General features: G+C 38.7%; 1 protein-coding gene and 1 pseudogene across 2 annotated transcripts in view; both read right to left on the reverse strand.

The window, feature by feature from the left end:
- Window positions 1-8,702, reverse strand: part of AFG1L (AFG1 like ATPase) — a 234,430-nt gene extending 225,728 nt beyond the window's left edge. For both annotated transcript variants that reach the window (XM_037842307.1, XM_037842306.1), the window contains exon 1: window positions 8,559-8,702. In XM_037842307.1, coding sequence (XP_037698235.1) covers window positions 8,559-8,697 — 139 coding nt within the window. In that variant the 5' untranslated portion in view covers window positions 8,698-8,702. The remainder of the gene's footprint in view (window positions 1-8,558) is intronic.
- LOC119539140 lies at window positions 5,651-6,365 on the reverse strand (annotated as a pseudogene).
- Window positions 8,703-16,022: the final 7,320 nt, after the last annotated feature.

The raw sequence follows: 16,022 nt of genomic DNA on the forward strand, positions 1-16,022 counted from the left end.
CTGACCAGAAATATTCTCCTACAAAGACAGGAGCACATGCTAGGGTCATAGGCAGCCGGTTTATACTCTATTATGTTTTAATCATACCTGAAAGATAACCACTTGGCTTCTCTTTTGAAAACTGCAATGGTCATCACTGACCTCAAAAGTCAGATGTAGCAGTGACATTAAAGACCTATGTTTGATTCAGTGATGAATCAACAGAGTACAGAATAGAAGAAAATCAAATCTTAATTAAACTCTTTCTTTAGAAAAACAACATAAGCCATCATCAAGGAATGCAGCACAAGATGATTTACTTTATTTATAAAAGGCTGATTTAGGGGCTTTAAAAGGGTGCTTTTGATTTAAATAGAAAAATTATGAAAATTAAAACTAAATGCTTGCTGGTTATCATCCTTTTCCTTTAGAAGCTAGTTAATCTTAAATGTGCCATTGTGTATAACTTTACAAAAGGAAAAAAAATAGTACTTTAAATTTCATGATAACAAATCAGTAAAATACTGCCTAAAAATCTGAATAAAGCTATTCTGAAGTAATTATAGACATGGCCCAGCATACTGAGTAACTCCTTAATATTCATCCTGTTCATAACACGATCTGCTAACGAGATCTAAGGAATTTGTTTTCTTTCAAAAGATAAAGAAAAATGATTAACTGATCTATTTGTTGTATTAGTTTATTTTAAATTTTATACACTCACCCAAATATATAAATGAAGATTTTAAAATACGGAAGTCTATAGGATTTACATTTAAGATATAAATTGCATTATAAAGATATGAAGGAACTGCTATAAAAATTAAATGTTTGGGCTTTAAAATTTGTTGGGGGGGGAAAAAACCTTGTTGTAAACTACCACCTGGTCAAGGGATGGATAGATAAGGTGTTGACAGAGTAGCTTCTGGGATGGGAGCAACGGAGAGAAGAAATAAGAAGGGACAGACAGAACAGTGAAAGGAAGTTATTGAAAGAAATTCTGGAAATAAAGCATTAGCCACCTCCTGGAGGGTGGGAGTAGAAACTGAACCTCAATAGAGGACTTTAAACAAGGGAAACAAAACACGGGAGGAACAGAAATATCCAAAATACTTTTAAGGGAGAGATTAGGACAAATGTCACAGGTTAGAGAAAGATATGAGTGACCTAAGAAAACAAGTGTTGGAAATATTCAAGCACAGGCTAAATGAACTTTCATCAGAGAATTTATAAAGCATATTATTGCACCAGGCTCACAGCTGAATCCACCAATTTCAAGGACCTTTGAAACCTATTTTGTGAAAAGATAAATCCAAAACTAGTTATATCCCATTTATATATCCATCATTTACTTAAAGAGAATGAAGCTCTGGTGGCATAAATTTGTGCTGATATATAACGGGTCAATAATCCATTTCTGGGCTTCTCAAGTCCCTTTTTACCAGTTCTTCTCTTGGACCCACCCATCAACATTTGCCCCCTCTCTCCACCCTAGAACTACATTTAGGGCCTAGCTATGACCATGTAATAAGTTGTGCTGTGCTAAAAAAAAACATTTTTTTAAATCTAAAAAAAAAAAAAAACCCTCTGCATTCTTATGAGGTTAGGCATGAACATTCTTTTCTAATACAATAATAACTGTTAATGGAAATCTAAGAAACATGAATTTTCACATAAGGGTATTCATCTAATGGGATAATAAAAAGTAAGTCTAAAGTCCATTTCTTAACCACTAATCTGTAGTACTAATAAATTATACCAATTCAAATGACCAAGGGGGGTTAGTTCTACTCACATTAATACTTAACCTTGTGATGAGAAAAAAATAGCATAGATTTTCAAATTGGGGCATAATCTCCTATGTATATATACTAAAGAAGAGATTGTGGAGTTAAAGCTCAATATGAGTCATCATTTCATAGTGACACCTAAAAACAACACTGAGACAAGAGGACACTATCTTAAAAAAGAAATCACAAGATATGACCCTTATAGTAACTTACTTTTATGAAATAAATTGTTTCTAAGGATAACTTAAATAGAATTTCAGATATGCTAATTTTTTGACATTTAGAAAATCTAGAGACATTGTTCTCCTTGTCCTCTCTCCTACCTCTCCCATGGCCTCTCTAACTTATCTCCAAGAGGTCCCCTTTTTCTGCTCATAAAATGCTTTTCTCAGGACTCACCTTCAGCTTTTTCTCCCTTTCACTTTACAAATCTTCTCAGTCTAGTTCTTCCATTCTCATGACTCTCAACAGTTAATATTTCCTTGCTAAATCTCGATCCATACCTCCAGCAACTAACTAGACTTTTAATTATATGGAACATCATTTGCACTTCATATTTAATAAGTCCAAAATAGAATTTCCCCCTAAAATGTCTCTGGCCCTGTTTTGTTGTTGTTTGGGTTTTTTTTTTTTTTTTTTTTTTTTTTTTTTTTTTTTTTTTTTTTGTCTTCCCTTGATGGATGGTGATGCCATTAAATTACCCAAATTAGGGAGCCTAAATTGATCTTAACTCCTCCCTTTCCTTGTCTTCCCAAACCTGTCAATTCTACCAAGTGTCTGCATTTCGTCTCTCAGCCGCCCTGCTCTCCATCTTCACCACAGCAGGAATTCAGGCGCTGAACTGCTCTCGCTGAACTACCTCCACTTCCTCCTAACTAATCAATCACTCAGCTGCCAATATTCCCGACGCAGACATCCCCAATCTATTTTTCAGGCGGCCACAAGAATAACCTTGCTAAAACAGATCCAATCACTTTTCTTAAACTTACACCAGCTTCCCACTGAGCCTCGATATTCTCACATAGTACACAAGATTCTTCTCAATTAGGTCCCAGTCCCCCTTTCCAACTTCATCTCCAGCTGCTCTCCCCTAGGGACAATAAACCAATAACATCATGTACAGGTAACTTCCTCCCTCATCAAGCAGAGCTGCTTCCTGCTCTGTAGTCCTACAACATTTCTGATGGGATGCAATCATGGTATGCATTATTAATGTTTGCTGTTATATTAAGGAGCAAGTATTGTATAGAGGTTAAATTTGTGGTTCTAGACAAAAAATGCCTATTTTCAAATCCCTATTGGGTGGCCATGCCTGAATTTTCATCTATAAAGTCAAGATAATTTTTATAGGGTTGTTAAGAAGATTAAACTATGACACCAGAACAAACTGCTAACAGAAAGCCTGGCATGTAGAAATGGCTCAATAAATGTTAATATCATAACTCCACATCTTCCTTCCAAGATTGTGAACTATTCAGGGCCTGGAACCTAGTGTTACTCATTTCTCCCCTCACTTAACACAAGATCCCAATTGAATTAGCAATTTTGAGGCATTTTCTACCCACGCCACGGCCATTCTGATTTCCAATAAAATGCCTCTCCTCAACTATCTGGAGGATGAATAATTATTAAATGAAGATACACTTAGACATAAAAGAGAACAAGCAGTAAAATCAAAAGCATATATACTTAAGTTACTAGGATACCAAATTTCACTCTCATTTGTTTAATAAATGTAATAACGGAATTACACATGCCAAAATGGAATTCATAATGTCATATTTCCTAAGGGGTCTACAGTTAGACAGTTGATTTGGATAATCAGCATTTTAGGATTCCTAAAGTTTTCACAGTTCCATTTTCCAAAATGTCTTTGAGCCCAGAATGTCATTAAAGCTTGGAAGAAACATAAAAACAAATTTAAGAATATACTGCTCCTTTTTTTCTGGGTTCAAGTGAGAGGCTTTTAATAGAGATTTTAGAATTGAAGAGCTCCATGTTCAGGATTTCTTTATCACCTAACATGTCAATGTTCAGAAAGCTTGACTAAAAGAAGCCAAACCCAAAACCCAACCCACTCAGCATTAACACATACCTCTTTTCTTCTAGTAGAATTTTACTTGAAATATTGAAAAGAAAAAGAAAAAAAAAAAAAAAACCCTAATGGGTTAAAACAAATCTAACACCCACTCTACATAGATAAAAGCTTCACAAAGACCAACTGAAGTAATCCAGAGATAAAACTGAATTGTGCAGATTTTCAATGAAGTCACCAAACAGTCATATAACACAAACAGAAGTCAATTACATACACAGTAGGCAAGCCCTCTAAGAAATGTGCCCAAAAAGCGTTAACCTTTGTTTTGTGCCACCTTGATGACGTGCACACTTTATTTTTCAGACATTTTTAATAATGTGTGTTCTCTACCATGTGGTAATGCTTTGGTACTATTCATATAAGATCGCTTATCCTGAAGCCTTGCCATTTCCCCAAGAGGAGTTTTGATTCTGCTTTAGAAATTTCATATAAATTAAAATCTTTATCAAATATTAATATGGAGGGAGGTAACACAGGATGCAACATATATAGTCAAGTTAGTTCTCTGTATATTTAGTAATTACTTTCTCTTTCAAGGTATTTGCTTAGTTTGTCCTGCTTAATATTTCAGTAGTACAGGTTTGAATCATCAGAACCTTGACAAGACCTTAATATTTCAAAATTATTAACAAATACCTCTAGGGGTAAGGCTATATTATTGAATCAGGACAATTTACTATCATGAGGGAAAACAAGTGTAGCTAGCCATCTTTAAAAATGCCCCAACCACTGCTTCTCAATATACAAGACTAAAACTACATTTGGTTTATCATACAGCAAATCCCATCTCTGTCCCCTGAAATGCCCCTAATTTATTCATGAGAAGAGGATTTAAAAAATAATAATAATAATAAGACTCAAAGAGCACTTCACAGCAGCTTTCAGCTTTCCTATGAAATACTCAGCATCTTAAATGTTATATACACTTCTCTTTTTCTTTTTGTGAGCTAGATAGACACTGGCTTCAGAGTTTGTGGAACTGGGGCAGGGGGGCGGGGGGGGAACAACCCATTCAAAACCATTTTAAAAATTGTCTTTTGGCAGAACAGCAAGTATCCAAGTTAAAAAAAGGAGGGCCCCCCCATGTGGGACCTGAATCCCAGGGGTGGAAATCTCCCTGGCAAGGCAGGATATGACTCCTCCTGGGGAAGAATCTGGACCCGGCATCATGGGATTGAGAACATCTTCGTGGCCAAAAGGGGGATGTGAAATGACACGAAATGGAGCTTCAGTGGATTTCAGAGAGATTTCAAATGGAATCGAGAGGTCACTCTGGTGGACATTCTTACGCACTATAAAGATAACACTTTTTAGGTTTTGATGTATTGGAATGGCTAGAAGTAAATACCTGAAACTACCAAACTGCAACCCAACAGCCTTGACTCTTAAAGCCAATTGTATAACTTACAAGGGGTGACAGTGTGATTGTGAAAACCTTGTGGATCGCACTCCCTTTAGCCAGTGTATGGATGGATGAGTAGAAAAATGGGGACAAAAACTGAATGAAAAATAGGTGGGATGGGGGGGATGGTTTGGGTGTTCTTTTTTATTTTTATATGATTCTTTCTGGTATAAGGAAAATGTTCAAAAATAGACCGGAGTGATGAATGCACAACTATATGATGGTACTGTGAACAGTTGACTGTACTCCATAGATGATTGTATGGTATGTGAATATATCTCAATAAAACTGAATTAAAAAAAAAAATAGGAGGGTCACTTTGTTGCTTTGTTGTCTTTAAAAAATTATTGTCTTGTTATTCCCCTTCTACGTAAACCTCAGTCACCACTCTTGAGTGGAGATGGGTAGAGGCTCTGGCCCCTGCTTGTCCAACTTCTCAGCAGCTGTTTTCTTATTGCTACAGCAAGACTTGAATACATGTGTGTCAATGAGGACTTCCCCAAAATGGCCTTTATAGATAATCCCACAACACAGTTTGTCTTTTCCAGAATGTGAGATCTAAAAAGGAGAAGACTGGTGTTCTCTTAGAGCCAGAAGCCATCTTAGTACCTGAGCCATCATCTGACTGGTTACTGTAACAAGGAGATTGGGCTGGGGAGGCCCTTGAGGTGGCATCAGAATTGTGACATTTACATTTTCTCTGCAGTTTACTGATCTGGTTGCTTTTTATCCTGTTTCCAGACAAGAGTTTTCACTTCCTTTGGTTTCAATATAGTCTTTAGACTGGGTCCTGCTTTTGCATCTACCACATAAGTCCAGGTGTGTTTTTTTTTGTTTTTTTGTTGTTTTGTTTTTTTGTGTTTTTCTTTGATCCTGCTGGCAGCTTCTTCCATGTTTTCACAAGCAAGACACAAGCACTGCAGATATCTCCTGAACAAGTCTCATGAAAACCAAAACACTTCTGAAAGTCCTTTTCACAGCATTTACTGTCGGTGAATCGAGAACTGGAGGACTTAGGCCTACAAATACAGAAGCCCTCTGTACTTCAGTATATCTTTGGCTTGTGAAAACCAAGCATCTTTTCTTCTGGGCAATAGTCTTCCAAAAGCAGCCGTTCCACCCACAATAAGATTTCCGAGGTGCGGAGTGCACGCCAGGCAGCCCCACTCTGGTCGCTCCCTCTTCCTCAACTGCCTTGTCTAGTATACTGTTCCTTTTCCCTCATTCATTTCCTTTTATCTATTGCCTTCTTTCATTTAACTTTAATCAAATACTGCACTCACACTACACTGTACACACAGATGTCATAAGATGAAAAAATGAAGACAAAATATAAAATGTAAACAGTAAATAACCCCCAAAAAAGAAAAAAAAAAGATGAAAGGAATAGAAAACAAACTTGTAAATCAGGGTTTAAATATTGAATAAAATTTCAACTTAAATTTTCCTTTTAATTTGGGGGAGGGGAAAAGGATCTTACATTACAATTTAATCAGCCTCTACTGTAACATTTTCATCAAATCACCACACCAAGAACTGGCTAAAATTTGAGTACAGGAGACAATAAGAGTGCAGGTTAATAGCAGAGCCTTTAGGGTCAGATGTTAAGTTAAACTCTTTACTTGAACCCAAAAGTTTACTACTTAATAGTCAATAACTTTCTGCAACCTTAGATTCATCATCCCCAAAACGAGAATAACACCAAGAGCAAAGGGTTATTTTGAGGATTAAATAAGATAACGTATGTAGAAAGTACTTAGCATCTCGCATGACACACAATAAGAACTCAATAAATCTTATATTATTATGTTCCTTAAATCTTAAAATCAATTTCCATAAATATGGTACATGCATAGAATGGAATACTATTTTAACAGTTTAAAACATGAGGCAGTTCTATATGTATTAACACAGAAGGAGCTCCAAGATATAACTAAATAAAAAATGCAGTGAACAGAAGTGTATATAATATGCTGCCACTTGTATTTTTTTAAAAAGATATATGTACATAGTATATACACAGAATTTCTGAAGGACTACATATGAAATTGTATCAAAGGTTGCCTCTGGGGAGAAAAACTAAGTGACTGGAGGAAAGGATTGAAAAAGTCTTACATTTTACCATATTCTTTCTTGTATCTTTTGAATTTTGTATCATGTGTTTTTATTGCCTATTCCAAAAAGAAACAAAAATAAAATTTATATTATGATCCACAGCTTATCCTACCAAAAGATTCCATTATACATTAAATGGATTATGCTGAACTTTGCAGAAAAACCTAACCTGATCTAATCATAGTTCTAGTACTAATTTCAATTGATAATGGTCAAAGACAGCTACACTTTTAGCTAAATCAGCCAATAATAATTTATTAAAGTATATCAAACTTTATTAAGGTATATCAACTTATTAAGGTATTTGGGAAAGGGGACGTTTGGAGATGAAAAAAAGGAAATGATAAATATGTAGATGGGAAAGATAATTAAGAATCTTAACTTCATTCATTCATTCCTTTAAAAAATATAACTGCCCACCAGGTACCAGCCATTGTGCTAAGAGCTGGGGAAACAATGACCATGGTCCTTGCCTGAGAGGAACCTACACTTTAGAGGGAGTATGAATGGAGCAGTAAAATTAACACTCCTGTAGGCTTCAAGAAATATGTAGAACTTCATATAGAATTATGATGAATATATGTTCATTGAATCGGTTCAATTGAATTAGTGAATGAAGCAAGCTAATAACAAAACGTATCCCACAGAAGCCCCCACTGGTTTGAAAAGAACATCAAGAATGAACCCTTAATCTAAGAATGCTTGTGGATTTGTTCCCAGAATCCCGAGGGCCAGCTGGGCCTACCCAGATCTGAGACTTGGCTCTAAGATCCAGGGCCGGGTCACCAGCCTCGAGAGCCTGGAAAGGCGCCGGGTGGAAGGGTCCCCAGGCCCCAACCCACACTAGCTTCCGTTCAAGCCTGGCACTCCCACACCTGAGTTCAACTGGTCAGTCCTCTAACACCCAGGACGAAACACGCTGTGGGTGGAGCACTGACTGATTCTGAAGACGAAAGTCACCCTGGGTGAGCTCCCTCAATGCTCAGGGTTCCTTCCCGCATAAGCATTACGGAAAGGCAAGACGGGCTGGAACTCTCAAGCAAGCCTCAGCTCCGAAAAACCGTGAAAATCGGGAGGCAGCCAGAGGAGACAGGAGGGGTGACCCCAGGAGCTGGCCGGGTCATATGCACAGACCCACAGGTCGGCTCGGCCTCCTCACGGCACAGTCACTGACCTTTCGAAAGGGGCTTCCCAGGGGCGGCGGCCTGAGAGCCGAGAGCAGCGGCCCGGGCCCTGCACCCAACAGATCTCCCTGTCACCCGGCTGGGCACTAAGGAGCGCAGAGTAACCAAGGGCGACCAGGAGACAGCCATCTTGAGTTCCGTACAAGAGCGGGGCGGGGCGGGGGGGTGGGAGGAGGAAAACTTTATTGAAACCCAAAACAGAGACGTTGGCACAGACAATTCCAACCGTTCTCGCTGAAGGATTCGCCCGAGAAAATGAAAGGGAGCAGCAAGGAAATGTGACCCCCGGGAACGAGAGGGGAGGGCTATACTCCTGTGCCCTTCCGTTCCCTCCGGCGCTGCGGGTCCGCACTACGACTCCCAGCATGCAATGTGCCGCAGGCGGGGGTGGGGCGAGGGGATGGGCCGCTGTCCTTAGGGGACGTGGCTACACCCGATGGGCGGGGTTGGGAAGAGTGGCTGCTCTCGGCCCCACCAGCAGGATCCCAAAATGTTATCCACGAACTTGAAACGTGAATATGACGTGTAGGCATGTCACCACCCCTGATTATTTTAAGATTGCCTACCTGACCGAGATTCAGAAACTTAAATAAAATGTAGATGGCCCTCATATTTTAACGAAATATTGATCTAACTTTGTACTTGGTAGTCCCAGTTTTTTTCTCCAGCGTCCAACCCATCTTTGGCAGAGTACCTGAAACCTGCTCCTACCACTTTTCCTTTATGAACTTGAATAAGAAATTATTTTCAATATGGAATATGCTCAAATGTTTTGAAAGAATTTATTGAATGACATTGGAAAAGGGACGGCCCAATATGAACTATTTATAGGTGGACAGAGTGGACATAGTAGGATGTTGCACCAGAAGGGGGACTTCTAAGTGATCTGCCCTAGTTAGATTTTTTTAAAAAAAAAACATGTTTTGAGGCACTATGCTAAATGTATTGGGGAATACAAATTGTAGTTGTGGCAGGCCCTGGCCTGAACAAAACAGACCTACAGACTTTGGGCACAGCAATCTGCCTGACCTAGGCAGCTAATTTTAACCTAGCATCTTTGTAAGCCAGTGAAGAGAAAAAGGGTAAATTGTAACTTTAAATGGGAAGTAAGCAGGAGGTGAGAAACTCTTGGTCTCAGGAAAGAGCAAGAATGTTAACAGATCTAGTCTACCTGCTTCCTAGCCCCAAAGTGTTATCACTTTTTTGGTTATTTACAAAGCCCCATCCTATAATTCTTTCCTTCCTGCACCACCCGTATGTCACAGGATGCTCTCCCATCCTTAGGAATGTCTTTGTCTTAAACCCTTTTATAACTGGCTTGCTGTCCTCTTTCAATCGCGGGACCAACTTCCCTGTGAAAGCGGTACCCACCGGGCAAGAAAAAAGGTGTTTGATTTCTGGTGATTTCTGCCTCCCTTTGAGTAAGTCCCAAATAAAGTTAATGTTTCAGAAAATGCTCAACGTCTTCTTTGGTCTTTTGACTGTGTGAGAAACATGCACTATTCCTAAAAAGGAATAAACATCCACCCAATTGTGGAGAAGAAAAGAATTTATTCACTATCTTGCAAGAACAGGCGGGCAACCAAAATGTGGGGGGTTGGCACCAGAACATAGACCCAGCACTGTTTATTCCATATGCCTAACTGGCAAGTCCCTCCTCTGTTTCTCCAGTGGCTGGATACTCCAGAGGTTACATTCTATTGGACAAGCCTAACTAGCTGGGCAAATTTGAAACATGCAGCCTGCCCAAATTGGAGACATTTGAAAAAAGTCTCCTGTGCAAACTTGAAACATTTGAATCAAGTCTCCACCCCTCTTTCCTTTGTTCTTTATCTGAGCTAGTTTGGTAACAACTTATGAAGCTATTTTAGGAACCTCTAACCCACCCCCCTCCAGTCTCCACCTTGCAAGGACAGTGGGCAGATAAACAGGAGGACAAGCCACCGATTATAGCTTGGCTTCTTGACCCTCTGCTATTCCCCTGAGCTGCCCCCACCCTGTGTGAAAGCTAAACTTAATCTAATTCTCACAACTGGCAAAGCCCCCTCGGGCTGTGACGGTAGTCAATCCAGTAGGAGGGATGCAGAATATGAAAAAAGACTAAAGTGTTGTGGGGTTCAATGACAGAAAAGAGCACTTTGGTTGGGAAATCAGAATGGCCTCCCAGAAGGGAAACAGGAGGTGAAGATCTCCCAAGAAGAGGGAATAGTGTGACCTAAAGCAGGCAGGAAGGCAAAAAAAAGCGTATCAGAAGGAAAAACCCAAGTTTCGTTCTGTAAAAACAAATAGTAAGACTAATATGCAGAGTTCCAATAAGTCAGGCAATAGGTCCATAATAAAACTGGTATTCCAAAGAAACAGGAGGGAGTCGCATGGCATAATAAGTTGGAGATTTCTTTCTTTACCAATGCCCTCAAATCATTTATGGAAAAAATTTATTTGATTTTCTCTGTTGAAGATAAGTCAATTACACTTACCACTAGTTTTCTGTCTTTAAACCCATTGTCTGAACTGACAAACCATTCCTCTATGCTACAGTGAATCATTTTGTTTTTCTTTTAACATCACTAATTTGGGGCGTGAAACTTTGTGAAAAACACCTGTTGAAAAATTGGAATTTCTTTCACTGTTTCTCCCTTGATTAACATATTTATTTTAGTCAGCAGACTTTCAGAGAGTATCATTTTGTTTGCTCTGAGAAAACTATTGCTTGCCTCCATCAATGACACTACCTTTTATTAGAGACTCAGCTTAATAATTATGGAAATGAAATATGCACGTCACAGTTTAATACCAAATTGGCAAGGAGAGCTATAGAAATTTTCACATTATCAGAAAAACTATTCAAAGTTAATCAGAAAATCATAAAGCATTATCTTAAACTTATTTAAAAATTTAAATCCTGGTTCGTCTCCCAAGAGAAAGTGGCAAGTAGTTCTGATCATGACAAAACAAGACTCAAAGTACCCAGAGAAGGGCAAGTAAAATGATGAAGGGAATGCGTAAGAGAATGGTCAATGGAAAACATACTAGAGTAGGAGCCAGAAGATATATTTGGGCTCTGGTTTTGTCACTAACTTCTCCCTTTCTGTTTTCCTTATCTTAAAGTTAGGATGGTGTCAGTTCTAGCTACCTCAAAGAGATTTTGTAAGTATTAAATGAGACAATGTAAATACACAGAGGATTAATCAAATACGCTTTTAAATAATATGCATAGGCAACATAGATTCATGATATCTGAGAACTGTAGGAATAAGGAATGCACCCTAAAGCTTGAAAAAAGTAGGGAGAAATTTTAAAATAAATAGAAGCACCATTGAACCTTAACACTTCAGATAGCAAACTTATGAAACACATAAAAGGCAAAACGAAACAAAAAACCTTCAAGTAGGATTTAAATAAATGAGTAGATGGTAATTCATAATCACTGTGGGTGATTTGGAATGTTTAATTTCCTCCAGCTCTAACACCCTATGATTCTCTGTCCTTAAATTCGTGAGGTTGCCAGCTTAGAGGGCAACCTTCCCTAACCACTATCAGACAGACTATGAAGATGTAGGTCATCAGCATGAACCAGCCCAGATACCATTTCCCAATACTTCTGCTATTGCTGTTGTTAAGAACACTTCATTTGGTGGAAGGAGATGCCCTAATATCTGATTCCCACCTCCACTACTCCTACTAGCCTACCTGTAGCTTTCTCCAACTCGGTAGATGACAACTTCAGTTGCTCAGGCTATTCATCATGGCAGTCATCCTTCACTCTCTCTCTCTCTAACCCATATCGAATCCTTCAGTAAATTTCATTGGCTCCACCTTCAAAATATATCCCGAATCCTGTAATTTTTCACTACCAACATTGCTACCATGCTGGTCCAAGACACCATTATGTCCCTCTTGGATTATTGGAATTGCCTTTTGGTCTCCTTTCTTCTACCTTGCTGCCTACAGTCTGTTTCCACGTAGCAGCTAGATTTTTTTTTTTATTTTAAGTCAAATCATGCCATCCTGTCTTTAACACCCCTGTCACTCAATTTTTTTTTCATTTTTTTACTGTGAACTTTAACATATATACATAACAGTGATAATATTCAATGTACAATTTCACAAGTAGAGAGCAAAACTCAAAGAACCAATTATTAAAATAACCTACAGGCCTCACAATCCAGGCTCCCACTATCTTTCTGATCTCATCTCACACCACTACCCCTTCCCCTGGGTTCAGTCTAGCCACACTGGGTCTCCTGCTTATCCTGGAACTCACCAAACCTGCTTCCACATGAAAGCCTTTGCATTTCTGTTCCTTCTGCCTCCCCCAAGATACCCACTTGGTCATGACCTCACTTTCTTACGACATCTTCTTAGTAAAGCCTTCCCTAACCATGTGTGCCAGTTTGAATGAATTATGTCCCCCTAAACACCATTTTCTTTGATGTAATCTTGTGTGGGCAGGCATTATCAGTGTTGATTAGATTGCAATTCTTTGAGTGTTTGCATGGAATGCACCCCACCCAACTGTAGGTGATAACTCTGATGAGATAATTTCCATGGAGGCATGGCTCCACCCATTCAGGGTGGGCCTCGTTCAGTGGAGCCATATAAATGAGCTGCCAAACAGAGGCAACTCAGTGAAGCTGTGAGTGACGTTTTGAAGAGGAGCTACAGCCAAGAGGGATACTTTGAAGAAAGCACAGGAGCTGCAGATGAGACACAGTTTGAAGATGGCCTTTGAAAGCAGACTCTTGCTCCAGAGAAGATGAGAGAGTACAAATAATCTGAAGTGCAACTAAGAGTAACATTTTTGAGGAACTGCAGCCTATAGAGGAACGTCCTGGGAGAAAGCCATTTTGAAACCAGAACTTTGGAGCAGACGACAGCCACATGCCTTCCCAGCTAACAGAGGTTTTCCGGACACCATTGGCCATCCTCCAGTGAAGGTACCCGATTGATTAGCAATCACCCGATTGCTAAAGTGTACCTTGGACACTTTGTGGCCTTAAGACTATAACTGTGTAACCACATAAACTCCCTTTTATAAAAGCCAATCCGTCTCTGGTGTTTTGCATTCTGGCAGCATTAGCAAACTAGAACACCATGAAATAAAATTGTAATCCCTCCTTGTGCTCCTATTCTCCTTCCCAGCCTTATTTTCTCCACAACACTTTCACATCTGACATAATACATACTTTACTAATTAATTAGTTTATTGTCTGCTTTTACTGCTCTTCCTAGAACTTAAGCTACACTTGGGCTGAGATTTATGGCTGTTTTGTTTACTGCTGTATCCCTAGAACCTAGAGTAGTGCCTAGATTAGTAGGCACTCGAACAATATTTGCCAAATGACTGAAAGAGTATTAGTAAACACTTACCGGTTTAGACTTTCTGCAAAAAAAAGTAGACTACCTGCTTCATAAAATCAATGATGCTCCTAGTATCTTGAGTCCATTTTAAAGATACAAACAAACAAAACACCATTAACTCCAGTGCCCACGTTACACCAGCAGCAGCTTTCTTTTCTTACCAGAAGGAGCCCCCAAGGGAAATCTTCCCTTTCAGGGTGGCCAGTGAGAGGGAAGTGTTTTTGTTTGATAGAGGAAAGTAGACCCTCAGATTGAGGTTCTTGACTTTGAAGAGTTTACCAGGAGCCAGGGTCGGGGTAGGGAATGGGAAATTAATCCTTAATTGATACAGAGTTTCTGTTTGTGATGGAAATGTTTTGGCAATGGATAGTGGTGATGGTAGTACAACATTGTGAACATAATTAACACCACTGAATTAAATATCCAAATATGGCTAAAAGGGAAAAATTTAAATCATATATATGTTACTAGAATAATTTTTTTTTAAATTATAGGACTGCACAACACAAATAGTGAACCCTACTATAAACTATGGACTACGGTTAATTGCATAATTATAATAATATTGTTTCGTCAATTGTAACAAAGGGACCACACTAATGCAACGCGTTAATGAAAAGGAAAATGGAAGGGGGGGAGGCATGTATGGGAACTGTATTTACCGCATGATTTTTCTTTAAACCTACAACTTCTCTAATTAAAAAGAAAAGTGCTAAAACACACACACATACACTATCAAACTTAGTATCACTGCAGTAATTGAAACACAATCCAAGAGCCCTTGTTTTCCCTTTATTTATTTATTTATTTAGCCAATGTACATAGTTCCTCATAATTACAGGTTCTTCTGATTTAACAATGAAACACTTTAGATATACAAAAAAACACTCGAGTTCATTTGAAGACACATAAAGGAATGGTTTCACATGAAAACCATTACATACGGCATTTTCTAGAGTTGGTCAAACATCTAAGTTTTGAAATTCCATTTATATTTAAAGATTCCTAAGCAAAGATATAATTTTAGGTTAATTCTCTTACTTTCAACAAACTAAATAAATATGCCTAAGTGACTTGATAACTATGGAAAACATAGCTTTTAAACAAGATATACATAACTCAGTAATAGAAATTTATAAATTGATATAAAGTACAAATTTTGCTGCAAGCAGTCCATTCCATCTAATAGGTAAAAGTTATACATTCATTAATCTTCCAACAAAAGTTATCTCTTTTCCCTTGACTGAAACATTTAACTTGTAACTAGAGACTAGCCAAAGACAGAATTTGAAGTCAAGACCAGAGCTCACCTATTTATTTTCAACAATAGAGAAAAACTGGTTCCATTTGTTTTTCAGTATTGAATATCCTTTAACAGTTTTTTTTTATTTTAATCACACAATATGTCTGTATTTACCTATGTATTTCCTCCTTTAATATTCCTTACCTAATTTTTGAGGAGGGAAAAAATATCTTTCTTTGTATAATTTCTCCACATGCCCTTCCTACCATCTTTCATTTTAAAATACAGCAACCTGCAAAGGAGAGGCTAGGCCTCCCTGTATTTGTGCCTAAGAGTCTCCTCCCGAATGCCTCTTTGTTGCTCAGATGTGGCCCTCTCTCTCTGGCTAAGCCAACTTGAAAGGTGAAATCACTGCCCTCCCCCCTACGTGGGATCAGACACCCAGGGAAGTGAATCTCCCTGGCAACGTGGAATATGACTCCCAGGGAGGAATGTAGACCTGGCACCGTGGGACGGAGAACATCTTCTTGACCAAAAGGGGGATGTGAAAGGAAATGAAATAAGCTTCAGTGGCAGAGAGATTCCAAAAGGAGCCGAGAGGTCACTCTGGTGGGCACTCTTATGCACACTTTAGACAACCCTTTTTAGGTTCTAAAGAATTGGGGTAGCTGGTGGTGGATACCTGAAACTATCAAACTACAACCCAGAACCCATGAATCTCGAAGACAGTTGTATAAAAATGTAGCTTATGAGGGGTGACAATGGGATTGGGAAAGCCATAAGGACCAAACACCACTTTGTCTAGTTTATGGATGGATGTGTAGAAAAGTAGGGGAAGGAAACAAACAGA

The sequence above is a fragment of the Choloepus didactylus genome, chromosome 7 (genome assembly GCF_015220235.1).
Source record: "Choloepus didactylus isolate mChoDid1 chromosome 7, mChoDid1.pri, whole genome shotgun sequence".
Classification (NCBI taxonomy): domain Eukaryota; kingdom Metazoa; phylum Chordata; class Mammalia; order Pilosa; family Megalonychidae; genus Choloepus; species Choloepus didactylus.